The sequence below is a fragment of the Mercurialis annua genome, linkage group LG6 (assembly GCF_937616625.2).
Source record: "Mercurialis annua linkage group LG6, ddMerAnnu1.2, whole genome shotgun sequence".
NCBI lineage: Eukaryota > Viridiplantae > Streptophyta > Magnoliopsida > Malpighiales > Euphorbiaceae > Mercurialis > Mercurialis annua.
Genome location: NC_065575.1, coordinates 31,414,909 through 31,430,667, shown reverse-complemented (window position 1 = coordinate 31,430,667; position 15,759 = coordinate 31,414,909). Strand labels below are relative to the sequence as shown.

Sequence of the window (15,759 nt, the reverse complement as noted above, 5' to 3'; positions counted from 1 at the left end):
CCTTCAAATGGAGGGAACGAGCACGAGTCTTCCTCTCCATTGGAGTGCTTGTCCACTCTATTAGAGAGAACGTGCAGGTTGTCCTCTCCAATGGAGGGGACGAGGACATATTGTCCTCTCTTCCTCTCCAATAGAGAAGACGGTCGATGGTGGCCAGCCAGAGTGGGTGTGTGAGACGGCGGCGATAGACAGAGTGCGAGTGGGCGGCAGAATCTGAAATTTCAGAATTAATTGTATCTCGGAATAAATATGAAGTCTCGAAATAAATTGAGATTTAATAAAATTAAATATAATTTTAAATTAATTTTAATAAATTTATTTGATTTAAGATGAGGTATAATTAGATTTAATTTAATTAAATTAATTAGTTAATTAATAAATATAAATTCTTTTAAATATATATGAATTTTATAATAATAAAATTAATTAATTTGATTTAAAATTGGATTTGATTTTGGTTTGCTTAGATGAAGAGTGTTGTTACGTCAACAATTTGCTGAGTTGGCAGTGACATGATGGACATGCTGTCAAAATTTTGATTCGTTTCAAAAAAGAGAAATTTACAGAAAAGACTCATTTTTGTAACTTATTCGTTATGAATACCTTATTTATGAAAATTTATTTTTTTACCTCATTTTTTTTATTGTTTTTAGTTGTACTCCCAACTAAATTTAACTTATTAGTATTTTTATTCTTTTTCTTTTTAAACACATGTACAATCTTTTTTCTCTCCTTTTTTTTTCTTCTTCATCTTCTTCTTCTTTTATCCACCGTATCTTCTTTTTCTTTTTATTTCATTCCAATGAAACTTTTTAATAAATTTTATATTATACTTCTAAAATTCATCTAATATCTTCAATCCATAATACAAGGAAAAAAATACCAGATAAAGAAAAGTTCGCGATGGAAAATTCGATCCAATTCGTTTTAAAAAATTGAAATAACAAAGTTTTTCGTCATCGCCATCACTGATCTTCTTATTCCGAATTTTCTTCTTCTTTCTCTTTTATATTGTTTTGAATTATTTAAGTATTGTTTTCTGGTAATTTGTTTTAATTGTTTTTGAAGAAATCGTCATTTTCTTCATTAAATGTTTTGGTCTGGTTTTTAAATGTTTTTAAAATTAATTTTAGAAACTGTTTGAAACTGTTTTTTAGAAATTTGTTTTAGACTGTTTAAAAACTTTGTAAACTGTTTTTTTTAAACTGTTTGAAACTGTTATTTTTGAGGTTGTTTGAAAGTGTTTTTAGAAACCGTTTGAAACTATTTAAAACCTTTGTAAACTGTTTGAAACTGTTTTTTAACCATTTTAAACAATTTGAAATTTTTTGTAGACAACTTGAAATTGTTTGTTTGAAACCGTTTGAAACTGCTATTTGTAAGGACTACTTGAAATTGTTTTTAGAAATCTTTATAAACTGTTTGCAACCTTTATAAAATATTTGAAATTATTTTTAGTTAAAGGTTGTAAATTGTGATTTTAAAAATTATTTAAAATCTTTGTAAATCGTTTTATAACCTTTGTAAACCTTTTGAAATCTTATAAACTGTTTGAAACCATTGCATAAACGTTCTTTTTTAAAATAGTTGCAAAACTAAGTTTAAAAAACCTTCTGAAACTATTTGAAACCGTTTGAAATTGTTTTTAATAATTTTTTAATTATAGAAAATAAATTAAAAGTTTAAAGTGTTTTTTGTTTTGGAGAAAGTTATGACCGTTGGGTCCGAATTCGAAGTAAAATTTGAAGCGATTTAATTACAAATTAAAAACTCGAGGGGATCCGAAACTAGATTTGAAATTGGCAATAATATTTTAAGAAATAATAATAAAATCGCAGGATTTAATCTTTTAAAATGTTATGAGCTGAAGATTTAGAATCGATTTGTTGAATTATTAATTTCTTTTGAGAATAAATTGAAAAAGATGAAGAAGATGTGATGTATAATAAATATGGAGTATAAAAATAAAAAAAGAAGAGTAAAAAAATAAACATAAAACGCGCTGAGGTAGATAAATAAAGGTGGAGAATCAGGGTTAATAAATGCTAATATGTTTTCTTTTTAGGTATCCTCCTAATTATTCCTTCAAAAAATGGCTACAAAAGGTATTGAATATGCTAAAATGCGCTAAATGGACCGATTTTTAAAAGTTTGGATATAACTGACAAAACTCGTAAAAATTTGACATTTTTTGGTGATTAAACCATATATATATGGTGAAAGTTAACAATATCAAGAAAAAAAAATTGGTGGTAAAACACGTGGTCATAAATATGAAGACGTCATGGGTCTAAGTCCTAAAAGGAGCAAAATATTTATTTTAATTTACATTTTAAAGTTTGACTTACGTTAACCATCAGTCAACAGTCCTTAACTGCAGCCGGAGGGTTGCCGAAGTTTTGCAGGTCGGCGGAGGTGGCTGGTCGCCGACCATAGGTGGTCGCTGGGTTGGTCAAATCAAAAAACATACTGGTCACGTGTCAAAGTATTATTGACTTAAACAAAGATCAATGAGATGTTGACACATGTAAGAGATAATATTGTCACTTTTCGCTAAAAAAATGCTTATTGTGAGATATTGAGATATAAATATAAACATCTAAATATTTTTGAGAGATTTTTATACAAAAATTGGGCTAATAATCACCCATGGCCCCTCAACTTTAGGGGTACGGGCGCTAAACCCCCTGAAGTTTAAAAACGGGCGCTAAACCCCCTAAACTTTGTGTCGGCGCTCACTAAACCCCTTTTGGACGAAATATGACCAAAATACCCCTGGCGCCGTTTTTTCAGTCAACTGACATTTTAAAAAAAAAATTCTGACACTGTCATATCATCTGACACGTCAGAATTATACCTTAAAAATTTCAAACACCTAAAATACCCTCAATTTAATTTAGAAAAAGACAAAATAAATAAATCAACCCAATCTAAATTAAAAGATGAACCCAACACCCGACCGGACCATCCCCACCCGACCGGACCACACCCACCCGACCACCCGACCACCCCCGGAAAATTTTCCGGTCATCTTCTCTATTGAAGATGACCGGAAATTTTTCCGGCCATCTTCCGAATCTGTTCCTCAAGAACAGATCCGTCGCGGATCTGTTCTTGAGGAACAGATCGCCGGATCTGTTCTTGAGGAACAGATCGCCGGATCTGTTCTTGAGGAACAGATCCGCCGATCTGTTCCTCTTGAGGAACAGATCTGCAGATCCGTTTATTTTGGTGACCGGAAAATTTTCCGGTCATCATTCACTCGGAGAAGATGACCGGAAAATTTTCCGGTGGTGGTCGGGTGGCGGCGATGGTTAAATCAGTGATGGGTTGGTTTTGAATGGGTGGTTGGGTTTTGAATGAGTGGTTGGCTTTTTTTATTTTATCAGATATTATATTTAGGGGTGTTTTGGGTATTTTTATTTTTTTTTGTCTTTTGATGACGTGTCAACTGACACTTGGTGCTGTCAATTTTTTTTTTTCTGTTTTAAAAGACAGCCGCCAAACAAAAGACGGCGCCGGGGGTATTTTCGTCCAAAAGGGGTTTAGTGAGCGCCGACACAAAGTTTAGGGGGTTTAGCGCCCGTTTTTAAACTTCAGGGGGTTTAGCGCCCGTACCCCTAAAGTTGAGGTGCCATGGGTGATTATTAGCCCAAAAATTGTGAGGTAGAAATGAAAACTAAACCTTATTTTAGGGGAATTTGTATACTCAGAGGACGGACTTAGAAGAACATATGGCAGACTTTTAATTTTGAGCTTTTTTTAAACAACATTAACATAAAATTGAATAGTATATAATTTTACAACTCCACAAATTATAAAATTCATCTTAAAATTTACATTTTATTAATTTTGTCTATTTCATAAACTTTAAGTTAAATTTCAATATAATGTTGGCCTTGTAAAAAAAAGTTGTGAGTTATGTTTTGGATTTGAACATAGGTGAATATATCGAGAAAGTTGGTGTCCAATGAGTAGACTTTATTTTGTATGAGGTTCCCTCTCTATTTTACCCTCAACTTTCATCATTATAGTTTGTCCTCCACTACCATCAGACGTTTACCATATAAATTCTATTCGTCTCCTAAACCAAATTCTTAAAATGAAATTAGATAGCTTGTTGATGCCTATCCGCAGGCGACTATGTAGTATCGGACGCTTACCGTCCCAGGTAATATCCTCACAACACTGTCCACAGAAGCTGAGGAAGAGAGAGCAAAGAGAGTTGCTGGATCCTTTAGGTAAGCCCTCCCTTGAATTCTCATTTTCAAGCTTATGCTGCCTTTGTTTGAGTAGTAGAGAAACATAGTAAAAATGCAGATAAAAGTGAAGCATATGCACACCAAAACCAAGACACATTTTCATTCCAATCATATGAAATTGTATTACATTAGAAAATCAGAAGAGGGGATAAAACTTATTCTATACCCTATGCACACCAAATCAACCAACAGAAAAGGAATCCAATCACCTGGTTATTCCTTGTTTCTTTTCTTTTCTTTTCCTTATGCTTTTCTAACTATAAAGGCGACTTGCCGATTTACACTCTCGCTACTTGTTCTGTACAGATGACGATGAATCAAAGGCCCAAAACTGGATCGAAACCAAATGAAGACAAACAAAAGAATGACACACGCAGCACTCTAAATGTGAGTATGTCTAGTTGGGAAAAAAAAAAAGTGAGCTCGGATCACTTTATTAGATGTGTCCGAGATGCTAGAATGCACCCTTTGCATTCTAGACGATGAGTTTTGACTAAAAAAACTCTGGAGTCCTACAAAACTAACTTTTAACAAGAAATAAATAAAACCTTAATATATGAGTGATGTCCCTAGAGACTCGGGATGAGGTATGAAAATGATTCAGAGAATTCGTTTTTTACTTTTTTATAGACTTCGGAGGAGGGCTCTTCTGCAAGGTGGTGGTTGACTAGTATTAGTACTTGGATTGGGACAAGGAGATTCCCCTCCAAGTGTTTTTAGTAGGAAGTTCCTTTCCTGAAAATAAACAAAGTCACATATTCAAGATAGGTTAGTCTAATTTAAGAATTACATCAGTTTATGTGTACATCAAGCATGTGCACAGAAGATGCTAATATTTTAACAGTATGGCTAACAGCTTACGGAATATCTGCACATTAAAATGGAGCTGTTTAAACAAATATTTCAAACTTTTTTTGCTTTCAGGAGAAACTAGAAGTACATGATTAAGCAATCATCTAGTGTTGTCACTGGCAGCACCTAGAACTATACATATGCGATTGATTATTATATGTATGTGTAGGCACTTAAAATGTTAGCTCGAGGAGGGCTACACGCTTAATGCTATGATTGCGATTGATTAATTTACAGGTAAATAGATACAAGACTTGATAATTGGGAAAAATGTAAGCAGAATAGGAGGCATTAGAAAAGTGGCCTATCCACAACTTATTCTAACCTGATTGTAGAAGCAGCAACTACTGCTTACTAATGTTAATTTCATTTACAAAAGACTAATATTTGCTCTTTTTACTGTTAGTAGTAGTTTTGAAGTCATGGTGATAGCTTCATCTTCAGTACTATGATTGATAGAATCACTCTCAAACTCCTCCTAGTTAATCAATTACTTAGCTAACAAAAGGTCTTATAATACCCACTTCCCGTTATTGTTACTTGTTTCTGCGGCTGTTTTGTTCTCAAAATCAATGACTTTGCTACTTCTAGTTTGCCTTCCTTAATGCAATCCTACACTACAACGAGGGACTCTACTACCACCTCTCCAAATAAAACAAGAATGTCCAATGGGTTAGCTTAACTTACACTTTCTGAAAATTTTGGGCTGGGAATCCCTGCTGCTAAGGATCTGAAAAGTGGGGTAACTTGAAGAGGTGAGCTGAATTCTCTGCTTGATGACGCGGAAACAACTATGTCATTGTTTTTCTCCTCATCCAAAGATGGAAGTAACTCTCCTGCAATAATATTTTAGATTCACTCACTGATAGATTTTTCTAGATTAAATATCTATATGATATAAGAAAATAATACCTTACCTTGACTTATGCTTGCACGAGAAATAATTTTTTTCGCACATTCACCGACATCATTTTTCTCTTCCACGTTTACTGATTGCATTTCATCCTCAACATCCTCATGCGCTTCACCAGTTTCAGCCTGAGCTTGTTTTGTTTTGTCAATGGCTGTACAAGGCATTGTAGTTGATCCTGTACTGTATTCAGAGCTGGCTGGAGAGTCCTCATATAGATCAGGTTGCCTACAATTTCCCAACCATGAATATAGACACTGTTGCGCCAAACTTGCTTAAACCTAAAGACTTAACTAGCCAGCTTATTTTTTTACCTCCAGGACGGCCGACTCCCATCACAACTACTCCTTAAATCCTCTATCAAGTCTTTAAAGTCTTCAAGTTGAAAATCAATGTCAGATATTTTAAATCCAAGAACATCGTTTTCCTTGCTCTGATTCAGAAAATCTTGAAGAACCTGAACATCAAATTTATGGAAAATATATGAGGGTTTACTAGATCATTGAAAAAAGAGTTTTGGCTTTTATTATTAAGTTTGCGCACAGCAACATAATTGATATAGCCTCTCTATGCTATGCCATTTACTTGACTGAAAAGAAGGCAAAACTATTAGGAAGATGATGAATCTTTTAATTTATTTGAAGAAAAAGAACATGCATTAAGGCATTTAATCAACATAAACCCCCTATTGTACCACTAATGGTACTATATTCACCGGCATTATGCCATAATTTTTCAGGTCCTTTCTTCCCCACTCAGTGAAGAAACCAGAATACCAAAAGAGGAAGGGGGTGTATTTATAGGAGAATATTAGTCAGCAAGGGAGCTGTTGGGAAGGGGGTATAAGACATAATAAATGGAAAAAAGAAGTAAAGAGGAGAAAAAATATCAAATAGTCGATAGTCGGCGGCTGTTGACCGGGCAGCTGCCCTGTTCACCGCGCCTACTTCCTCCCATTTGTGATCCCCAAAAGTACATATTCTAGCTCTATACAGAATATGGTAGAGAAAAAGCAATAAGATATATACCTTCCAAGCATTTTCGAGACTCTGATCTGTATTTTCTGTATTAACTTTCAGTGCAAGTGAAGTGAGAAGCTCTGCTTGTTGCATGAGAGCATATATCTTTGGATCATCTTTTTTGAGAAATGTTCCTTCGATATTACTGTTTTGAGCTGCTAGACAAACAGTAGGAACGAGACACATTAGTTTCTCAATCGTGAATATCCTAATGTGTTTCTTGAAACCAATCTAATCATATTCGAATTTTATAGGTTATTTACCATCAAGGGAGACCTCTTTGGCATCAATGGCACTGTGCTGAGCAGCAAGATTAACATTGAGAACATTTTGAGCCAATACTGCAAATGGCGGCCTAGGCTGCTGATTTCCACCTAGTAGGTGCGATCTATTTGCTAATTTGCAATATTCTGGTTCATCACCGATATCGGTCTTTCTGAATATCAACAAAGGAGTTTTTACTATGCAATACACTTTTGTATAGAGATTTCTAAAATGTAAACCCAATGTACCTTGTTTTTTTAGCAGGCGATGCATTTAATTTATTGTGGAATATGATTCTTTTGTTATTAGAGTTGAGATACGAATTTTTATTCTCTTTAGCCATAGCTTCGTATTTTGCCCTCTTCTTGCACAGAGTAGAGAACCTATTCTTCACAGCATTATCCGTTCTGCATAAGCACCACATTCAAAACAATAATAAGCTACCCCAAATATCCAAAACATAAATCCATGGTCATGATTCATGCAGCACCAAAACGAGAAGCAGCGAAATAACAATAATTATAAACATAGAGTTTCGAAGCGTTTTTGAAAACGGAAATGAAATACTGAAAAATACTAGTACAAAAATGATTGGTTGTGATTAGAGTAAGGAAGGAAAGTGATGGTTATACCTGCCAGAGACAACTTTTGCTATTTCTGTCCATCTGTTGCCAAATATTTTCTGAGCCTGCAGATAACAATACAACCTCATTAAAACTGGAAGAAGAAGAATAATAATTTTCAAGTGCTGCTCCATTTCAAGAAACTTAACAACTATTAATCAAAATCAAATGAATTACCTCACATAACAACAAATCCTCCTCTGGTGACCAGCCCCCCTTCTTGAAATCAGAGTTCAAATATGTATACCATCTGCATCCATTTTGCAACATTAGAAACAAAAAAACAAGATCATCACTGAAAATAGAACACCATCACCAACCTTCTTCTACACTGTCTGGTAGTCTTATCTTTGAACTTGGAAGCAATAATGGCCCAACTGCAGCAAAACAAATCTATTATCATTATTACTGTTACCATTAAACGCAAGTAAAAAACAAAAAAGCCAAGAAAGATTCAGACTTTTGAGTTCCATGGACACTAATTTGGTGTCTGAGAATATCATCCTCCTGCTCACTCCATGTAACCACATGTCTCTCCTTCTTCTTGGTTTCTTCCATTTTTTCTTGCTCCCTCTCTACCACCACGCTCCCTCCTCACTTTATCAACACAAAAATCTAAAAAATTTAAAAAAGTATTTTTGAAAAAGCCACCTCTTTTACATAACAGTGGTGAGTTCAAACACAACGGGGTTGTTGTTTTTCTTGGATTCTAACTTTCTGATATTGAAAGAAAAGGGCAGTAGCTCAAGTACCAAAGGGCTATTATTGCTCAGAAATCGAGGAATCGGAGTATAAGTGTTAATGTATCAGTATTATTGTAATTGCTGGGAATACATGGTAGAGAAGAACAGAAATGTAGAGATGAAAAAGAAAGTAAAAAAGAAAAAGAGTAGAAATTGGAAATTGTGAGTGAATGAATGAATGAATGATGATCTGTCTCGTTTTCTTTCTTTCTCTTTCTACATATTTCCCTTTTTTGAATTCCTATTCTTCCTTTCTCTCTCTTCCGACCTTCTCTATTTTTCTTTTACATTTATTCAATCCGAATTCAATATAAATTCACTATTTCTATATTATACTGCAAAATGATAATTAATGTGATTTAAGAGAATATGATATAAGTGGTTATAATTAACATAGGATAAAGTAAGTATTTCAACTTAACTAATCAAATTAAAATGAAAACTAGGTCTATATTTTATGACGCCTAAAATAGAAATTTGACCTATTTTTTGAGACGGAAGAAGTATTACGCTGTTAAATGGGTGTCTTTTTTGCTCTTTGAAAACTATTAGTCATTTTTGGCTTAAAATCACCAACCGTCCTTGGCTTTAGCGCCTCCGATTATGAAAATACATAAATTTAATTTTCGATCACAAAATTTTCTAAAGTTCGATTTCAAATCATGAATATCCTTTTGCCCAAAAAAATCACTAAAATACCCCCAAACACATGTAAAAACAAAAAAATCTAATTCGGTCCAACCCAATAAAACCAAATCTAAAACCACCTAATTAAACCTAAAATCATCCAACCAAACTTAAAATCTGTTGCAACCGTTCAACATATCTGTTGAACACAGATCAACAGATATGTTGACACAAATCAACAGACATGTTACAACAGATATGTGGACATATCTGTTGAGGTTTGTTTGAGACGAACCTCAGACAAACCTGGTCGTCTGAGGTTCGCCTCAGATGAACTTGATCATCTGAGAAGACGAAGACAAGGTGAGGAACTAGTGCTCCTCGTTTGAGGAGCAGCAACTCCTCGGGCGAGGGCAGATCTGCTCCTCGCCTGAGGATGAAGGCAAGGGCAAATTTGCTCCTCGTCTGAGGATAAAGGCGAGAGCAGATCTGCTCCTCGCTTGAGGAAGAAGGCGAGAAATATATCTGCTCCGAGAAGGAGGAGCTGCTCCTCCTCTGTTGGAAAAAAAATTAATCGGAAAAAAAATTAGCAGCGGACAGGTTGGTGTCGATTTTAGGTTTGATTAGATGGTTTTAGATTTAATTAGGTGGTTTTAGATTTTTGATTAGGTAGTTTTAGGTTTGGTTTTTATTGTGTTGGATTTGGTTAGATTTTTTCATCATTTTTTGGACAAAAGAACATTCGTGATTATGAAATTAAAATTCAGGAGTTTTGTGATCGAAAATTGAACTTATAGACTTTCGTAACTGGAGGCTCTAAAGCCAAGGACGGTGGATGATTTTAGGCCTTCATTTTTACAACTCACTGGCAACACTAAAATCGTTTTTTTACCTTATACATTGAAATCCTTCTTTAATCTCTAATATAAAATTAATTTCAATCAAATGACTACCTTTCAATTTATTTATTTTTATTTTTATTTCATACTCTTTTTTGTTATATCCTACAATGTCAAATTAATTCATCGTATAATTTATCTTATTTTTTATTAAGTTGTCAAAACATTCATTTTTTTTGCTTATTAGTCGTCTCTTTAGCTAGCTTACTGAAATTTGTTTGTAATTTTTTATTCTTGCTAAACGCTTGAAATTATATGTCCTAAGCTATAAGTATTATTTTTATTCAGTTCTATTGTCTCCTATAAAATCAAATTTATGATGTTATTATCTTCTTTATCAAATTAAATTGTAGTTATTGTGAAAACAACCAACCAAACCAATTTTCGGTCATTTGTTCAAACTTATAACATAGATTTAGGCTTTATACTTCGTTATCAAAATTAAGTTGAAAACTTGCTATTTATTTTGTTAAAACTACTTAAACAAACAAGTGAATAGCTCATTTATCATATCAAAAATTTTTAAGTGAAATATATAAGAATGTGAGATAGTGGTGAGAGATAAAACCAATGGTTCATTAATTTAATAACCTAATCTGTCTAACACAGGAAAATAACAATATAAAAGTAATTCTCATGGATACTAACTTGTAACACCATGTAGTTTTCCTAGTTAGTTTTGATGAGCTTCTGACGTGACCTCGACGTTTTGGCTCGTCTTTTAGCATATATTAGATGTTTCATGATGTGTTTTACTTGCTCGAAGAATGTGTTGGCTGTTACCTTGAAGTCTAGATCCTTCCGGAGCTTGATTTGATGAGTTTTTTATGTGTGTTTGAGGATTGTTTCGTTCGAACATGACTGTATTATTCAAAATGAGACATATTTGAGAAGCTGAAGCATTTCTTATTTGCCTGTTTCGTTCGGCACATGACCTGTTTTGAAAGAAACAAAGCAAAATTTGGTTCGAATAAAACAGTGTTTCTCTTGCACCAATATATATATATATATATCATTTGCATTTCATTCTTCTCATTCGAGCCAAACCTCTTAAAACAATATTCATCATCATCTCCCTTCTCTTTAAGCTTTCTTTTGTCATCTATGGACTATAATTAAAGATCAAAATAAGAAAACACTTCCATTTGACTCCAATTTCATCACTCTACAAGAAGATGTTGCATGCATTCAAGTTTGGTTCAAGAACTCCAAATCTGTTCTTGTTTCCTCAATTACCTTACTCAAACCACATTTTTTTTGATTTTGGAGCTCTTGTAGGTAATCTATCACCTATGGCCACTGATCGTATAATTTGATTTATGCTTGTGGATTTGGGGCTAGAATTTGAGAATTGGTTTTAATTGTTTGATTTGGAACATGATTAGTTTGACTATATGAATCTCAAATGTTAATTTAGAGATATAAACTCTTTTATGTAAGTATATCTTGTATATTTTATAATTGATGATACATACATGCTTTGGGTTAATGTTAAAACGATATAATTGATTTAAAAACAATGCTAATTTGCAAATAACTAAATTTCACATGTTTTATTATTGAATCGTTGAATATATAGAAATTCAATCATTTTGGTAAATTGATTATTTGATGGAGATATGGCTAATTTGGTGTGATTCCCTTACTTAGTTGTGTTCAATAGATATCATATGAAAATAAAACCTTTGCATGATATTGTAATGTCTGTGAAAAGTTTGGGTTTTGATATGTTTGTTAAAAGGCTTAATTATTTAAAAAAATCCCACCTTGGACTTTGTTTTCGTTTATACCATGACCTTGTAAAAAAGTCATTTATACCCAATTTTGGGTTTTTAGGTTTCATCTCTACCCAAAAGTACTAAAATTGCCTCTTTTCACTTAAAAAAAGATTGAAATAATCCTTCAATTTATGTTTATATACTAATTAGACGTATGACATAACCTTTTATTTAATTGTTTTTAATTTTTTTATCCTTTAATTCATTAAATTGTTAATTTTATTTTTTTATTGGGTAGAGATGAAACCTAAAAATCCAAAATTGGGTACAAATGACTTTTTTTACAAGATCAGGGTATAAACGAAAAAAAGTTAAAGGTGGTTTTTTTAAGTAATTAGGCCTTGTTAAATTGAAGATTGGGGCTGTTTTATAAATTTCTATGAGGAATTATGATCTATGATTGTTATGATTTTCCTTTAGTCGAAAATTATGCTCCAATGCGGTTTTGACGTTTTTACAGTATTTGAGCATTTATTGAAATCTTCTGGATTTTTCATAAAGATGGGGTGTTTTTTAGATCAATTTGGATTGAAAAAAATTAATTTTTTCATTTTTGTAAATTTTGGAATTTTTAAGTTATTCAAAGATTGATTGCCGTTTTTATGGGAAAAAAATGTTTTGAGTCTCGAGGTGAGAACTTGGCTAAAACGAGCAATTTGATGCATATTGATTTTGAAACTGAAATTATTGATATATATCGATTTAATTATGAATTTGCTATCCGAGAATAAATTTTAAAGGTCAGAGCATAATCGAGATTTGGAAATCCTTTATTTATAGTTTATCGATTGAATTATCATTTTTTGTGTCGAGTTGAGCTTATGTAATGTTTATATTTTATGTTTGATTGTGATACTTGTGTTAGTAGAAATCTAGAATTAGACATGGTCTTATTTTAAAAGTCGTATATTAATGTTTATTCCATTTTTAGACCCCTCTATCTCGAGGACGTTAGTGTGGGAGGAAATCTAGCGGAGCTGCGAGACTCTTTCCGACTAAGGTTCATTTAAACGATCTTAGTCTGTGAGTTTGTATTATTATCTAAGATGATTATTTTTTTACATTATGCTATTTATAAATCAGTATTAAAAAATGTTTTAAATGGTTTTTAATACTATCATGGATATAATATTAGAACATGCTATATATTGGGCATCAATAAGACTGCTTGCGCACCGGTAGGAATTTGTGATCAGGTATGTGATTTGGAGTTTTGATATGATTACAGTTGGAGATACGTCTCGCCGATAGTGAGAGCACCAGTGGTAGATACGTCTTATGGGACTCACGACTTGTGGTTTTAGTGAGGGTCGGCAATCGATTGGAGATACGTTTTGCCGACACGACATTGGATTGTTAATCTTGATATATTGTATATTAAGGTTTCGGGTTTCGATTTATTTATGTGATAGCTACATATCCATTTAATATTTTAAATCGTTTAAGTTAATAATTGTTCATAATATTACGAACTCATTAAGTTTCGACTGACTCATGTGTTATTCCCCATTTTCAGGCTTATCATTATTGTGTGGAAAGTCCTTTCTGAATTCTTCATCTCGGCAGTTCTTTTTTTTTTTCAAAGTATATTAATTTAATGTTTAAACTCTAGAACACAGTCGTAGTGTGTATTTTTCGTATGATGTCTCGGGTTTGTCCGATGAATAGTTATGTTGTGTATTTGATTTATCCTTTTATGAATATATTGTATGATGTTCATATGCTGTAAGTGATTATTGGTAAATTTAAGGTCGTAATCTCGGATTTTGCCGAATATTATTATTTATTGATGCTTGATTTTGGAGTCTCGGTTGATAATCGGTGTATATGTTTTCATGATATATTTATTTGTCGTTTTTCTTTATACTAGCCACGGGTTCCGGAGCAATCACTCACATTTTCTAACGCTGATCACGGTCCGTGAAATCGGATCGTGACATAACTAGAAGGATTGCGTTTTAGAAGGAGCCAAATTATTAAATCATTCAATTAATATTATATTATAAAAAGTTAGAAGAGGTTTTATGAATAATAAAAAAGTTAAGGAGAACCGATAGTATAAAAACTCAAAGTTAATGGTGTATCCTTTTGTAAAAACAAAAATGTTTAAGTAAGTGATGGCTTGCCTTGCTAACTAAAGTAAAAACAACTTGAAAGAAGTTAGATTCTTTGCTTTAGATTTCTAAAAATGGTTTTTGATTAATCTGTCATGTAAAGAAAATTAAGGTAATGGGATAGACAGAAAATACTTCTTTGGGGTGACGGTGTGATATATTTGGTAATGGAGAAATAGTACAATGCTCGGTTCATTAGTGATTCAAATGTCAATGGAAGTAAATAGACGAGTTGACTATATTAAATTGGCCCAAGAGCATTTGTATAGGCAAACATGTATTCATCTTAAAAATAAAAAAATCAAAGTGATTTAGAAGTGTCCTCTAGAGCAACAGAGTAAAATAAAAATAGATGGGGCATATAGCTCAATTACGGGCATTCCTAATACTAGGGTATCATCAAAAGAATTTTAGATATAATAGGAAAGGGCTTTTTGCTGGAGGCTGAATACAGGAAGGTCCTCATGTAATACCCCGTACGTTTACGGTTGCCGGAAATTTGTACTTTTTCCGATAACCCGAGCTAATAGGACAAAGAATATCGAAGTGATTGAATAGGAAAGACCCGAGTAGGTTTGTTTTAATAATTCTAATACGGAAAGTTTGATATTAGAATTTGTTTAAAGGATAAGAATTGAGACCAAAAGAAACGGTAAGAGAAGTTATAAAAATAAAATTTAGGTCCCAAATTGATAAATAATAAATTAATTCTCGGGAATTGCAATTGAAATATTATTGACGAAAATTAATAATTATGAGTTAGTATTATTTATTTGGGTATAAATACTATGCACGTAATTGAATTAAAGCGAGTAATTAACTGTTTGGTTAAAATGATAGGTTAATAAAGGAAATGGTTTAAGTTAATGAAGTGAGGGTTTATAATGGCTATTTAACCATGATATATAAAATACATTATATGAATCATATGATTAAGAAAGAAGAAGCAGCTTACAGAAAAGGGTTTTGACGAAGAAACCTTGCGATCGATAGGGTTCGGCCGTTTCTCATCCGAATCGCGCGTTCTTGGTGTTGATCTCTCCGAAATTAAATCCTCTACCATCTCTAAGCTTAAAAACAAGGTAAAAGTGACTTATTGGCTTAGGGTTTTTGTATATATAGGGCTGTTTTGTGTTGTGACGTTGCGATTGGATCGAATTCACCTAAAACACGTCGAAACCATCATTTTCGATCATTTTAGAGTTGGGTTTTGATGGTTATATGTATGTAAGCATGTCGGGATGGATTTGGATGGATTGAAGAGTGAAAAATGAGATGTGAGGGGCTGTTTTAGTTGCGTCGCGACGCGAGGCTGAGTCTCACGACGCGAGACAATTTCTCACGTCGTGAGACCATGTCTCAGGACGTGAGAGCGGCTAAGCACAATGGGCCTAGCCACCGGCGATCCCCACTTGTCATGTCGAGGTCTGACACGACATACCCCAACCCGAATATGTTCTGTGGACTTCGAAAACAAAAGAAACGATTGTCGAACTTGACTGTTTAAGTTAGGGTTTCAAAGAGGATGTTTCAAACAAAGTTTAATCGATTAGTCGAATACCTCGAAGGGTATTAAACACGCATAAGACATTGATTAAAGGTTAACAAGTTTACGAACCGTTTTAAAAGTAAAATAAGAAAACCTAAATCTGTAACCTAGGATTTTAA

At 33.2% G+C, this 15,759-nt stretch overlaps 1 protein-coding gene and 1 long non-coding RNA gene across 3 annotated transcripts; one reads left to right on the top strand and one right to left on the bottom strand.

Annotated features, from left to right (window-relative positions):
• Window positions 1-3,996: 3,996 nt before the first annotated feature.
• Window positions 3,997-7,636, top strand: LOC126687442 (uncharacterized). The gene is made up of 3 exons (XR_007644117.2): window positions 3,997-4,241; window positions 4,569-4,649; window positions 7,298-7,636. It is a non-coding gene; the product is annotated as an uncharacterized LOC126687442 (long non-coding RNA).
• Window positions 4,337-8,940, bottom strand: LOC126687440 (transcription factor MYB124). Of its 2 annotated transcripts, none has more exons than XM_050382002.2 (11): window positions 8,391-8,940; window positions 8,251-8,307; window positions 8,108-8,180; window positions 7,940-7,995; window positions 7,556-7,714; window positions 7,307-7,479; window positions 7,053-7,198; window positions 6,339-6,481; window positions 6,032-6,252; window positions 5,802-5,950; window positions 4,337-4,997 (listed from the first exon to the last, which is right to left on the bottom strand). In XM_050382002.2, exons 1-11 carry the CDS (start codon window positions 8,486-8,488, stop codon window positions 4,887-4,889), a joined length of 1,386 nt encoding a protein of 461 aa, XP_050237959.1. In that variant the 5' UTR covers window positions 8,489-8,940; the 3' UTR covers window positions 4,337-4,886. The 2 variants fall into 2 exon arrangements, with proteins under 2 accessions (XP_050237959.1, XP_050237958.1); XM_050382001.2 differs by having other exon boundaries at window positions 7,053-7,201; window positions 8,391-8,939.
• Window positions 8,941-15,759: the final 6,819 nt, after the last annotated feature.

Excerpts from the sequence above, each read along its gene's own strand:
- LOC126687440 (XM_050382001.2), bottom strand. The coding sequence starts at position 8,488 with ATGGAAGAAACCAAGAAGAAGGAGAGACATGTGGTTACATGGAGTGAG. Across the intron at positions 7,715-7,939 it reads GCAAAAGTTGTCTCTGGCAG|AACGGATAATGCTGTGAAGA; the intron begins GTATAACCATCA and ends GTGCTTATGCAG. Across the intron at positions 5,951-6,031 it reads TCGTGCAAGCATAAGTCAAG|GAGAGTTACTTCCATCTTTG; the intron begins GTAAGGTATTAT and ends ATATTATTGCAG.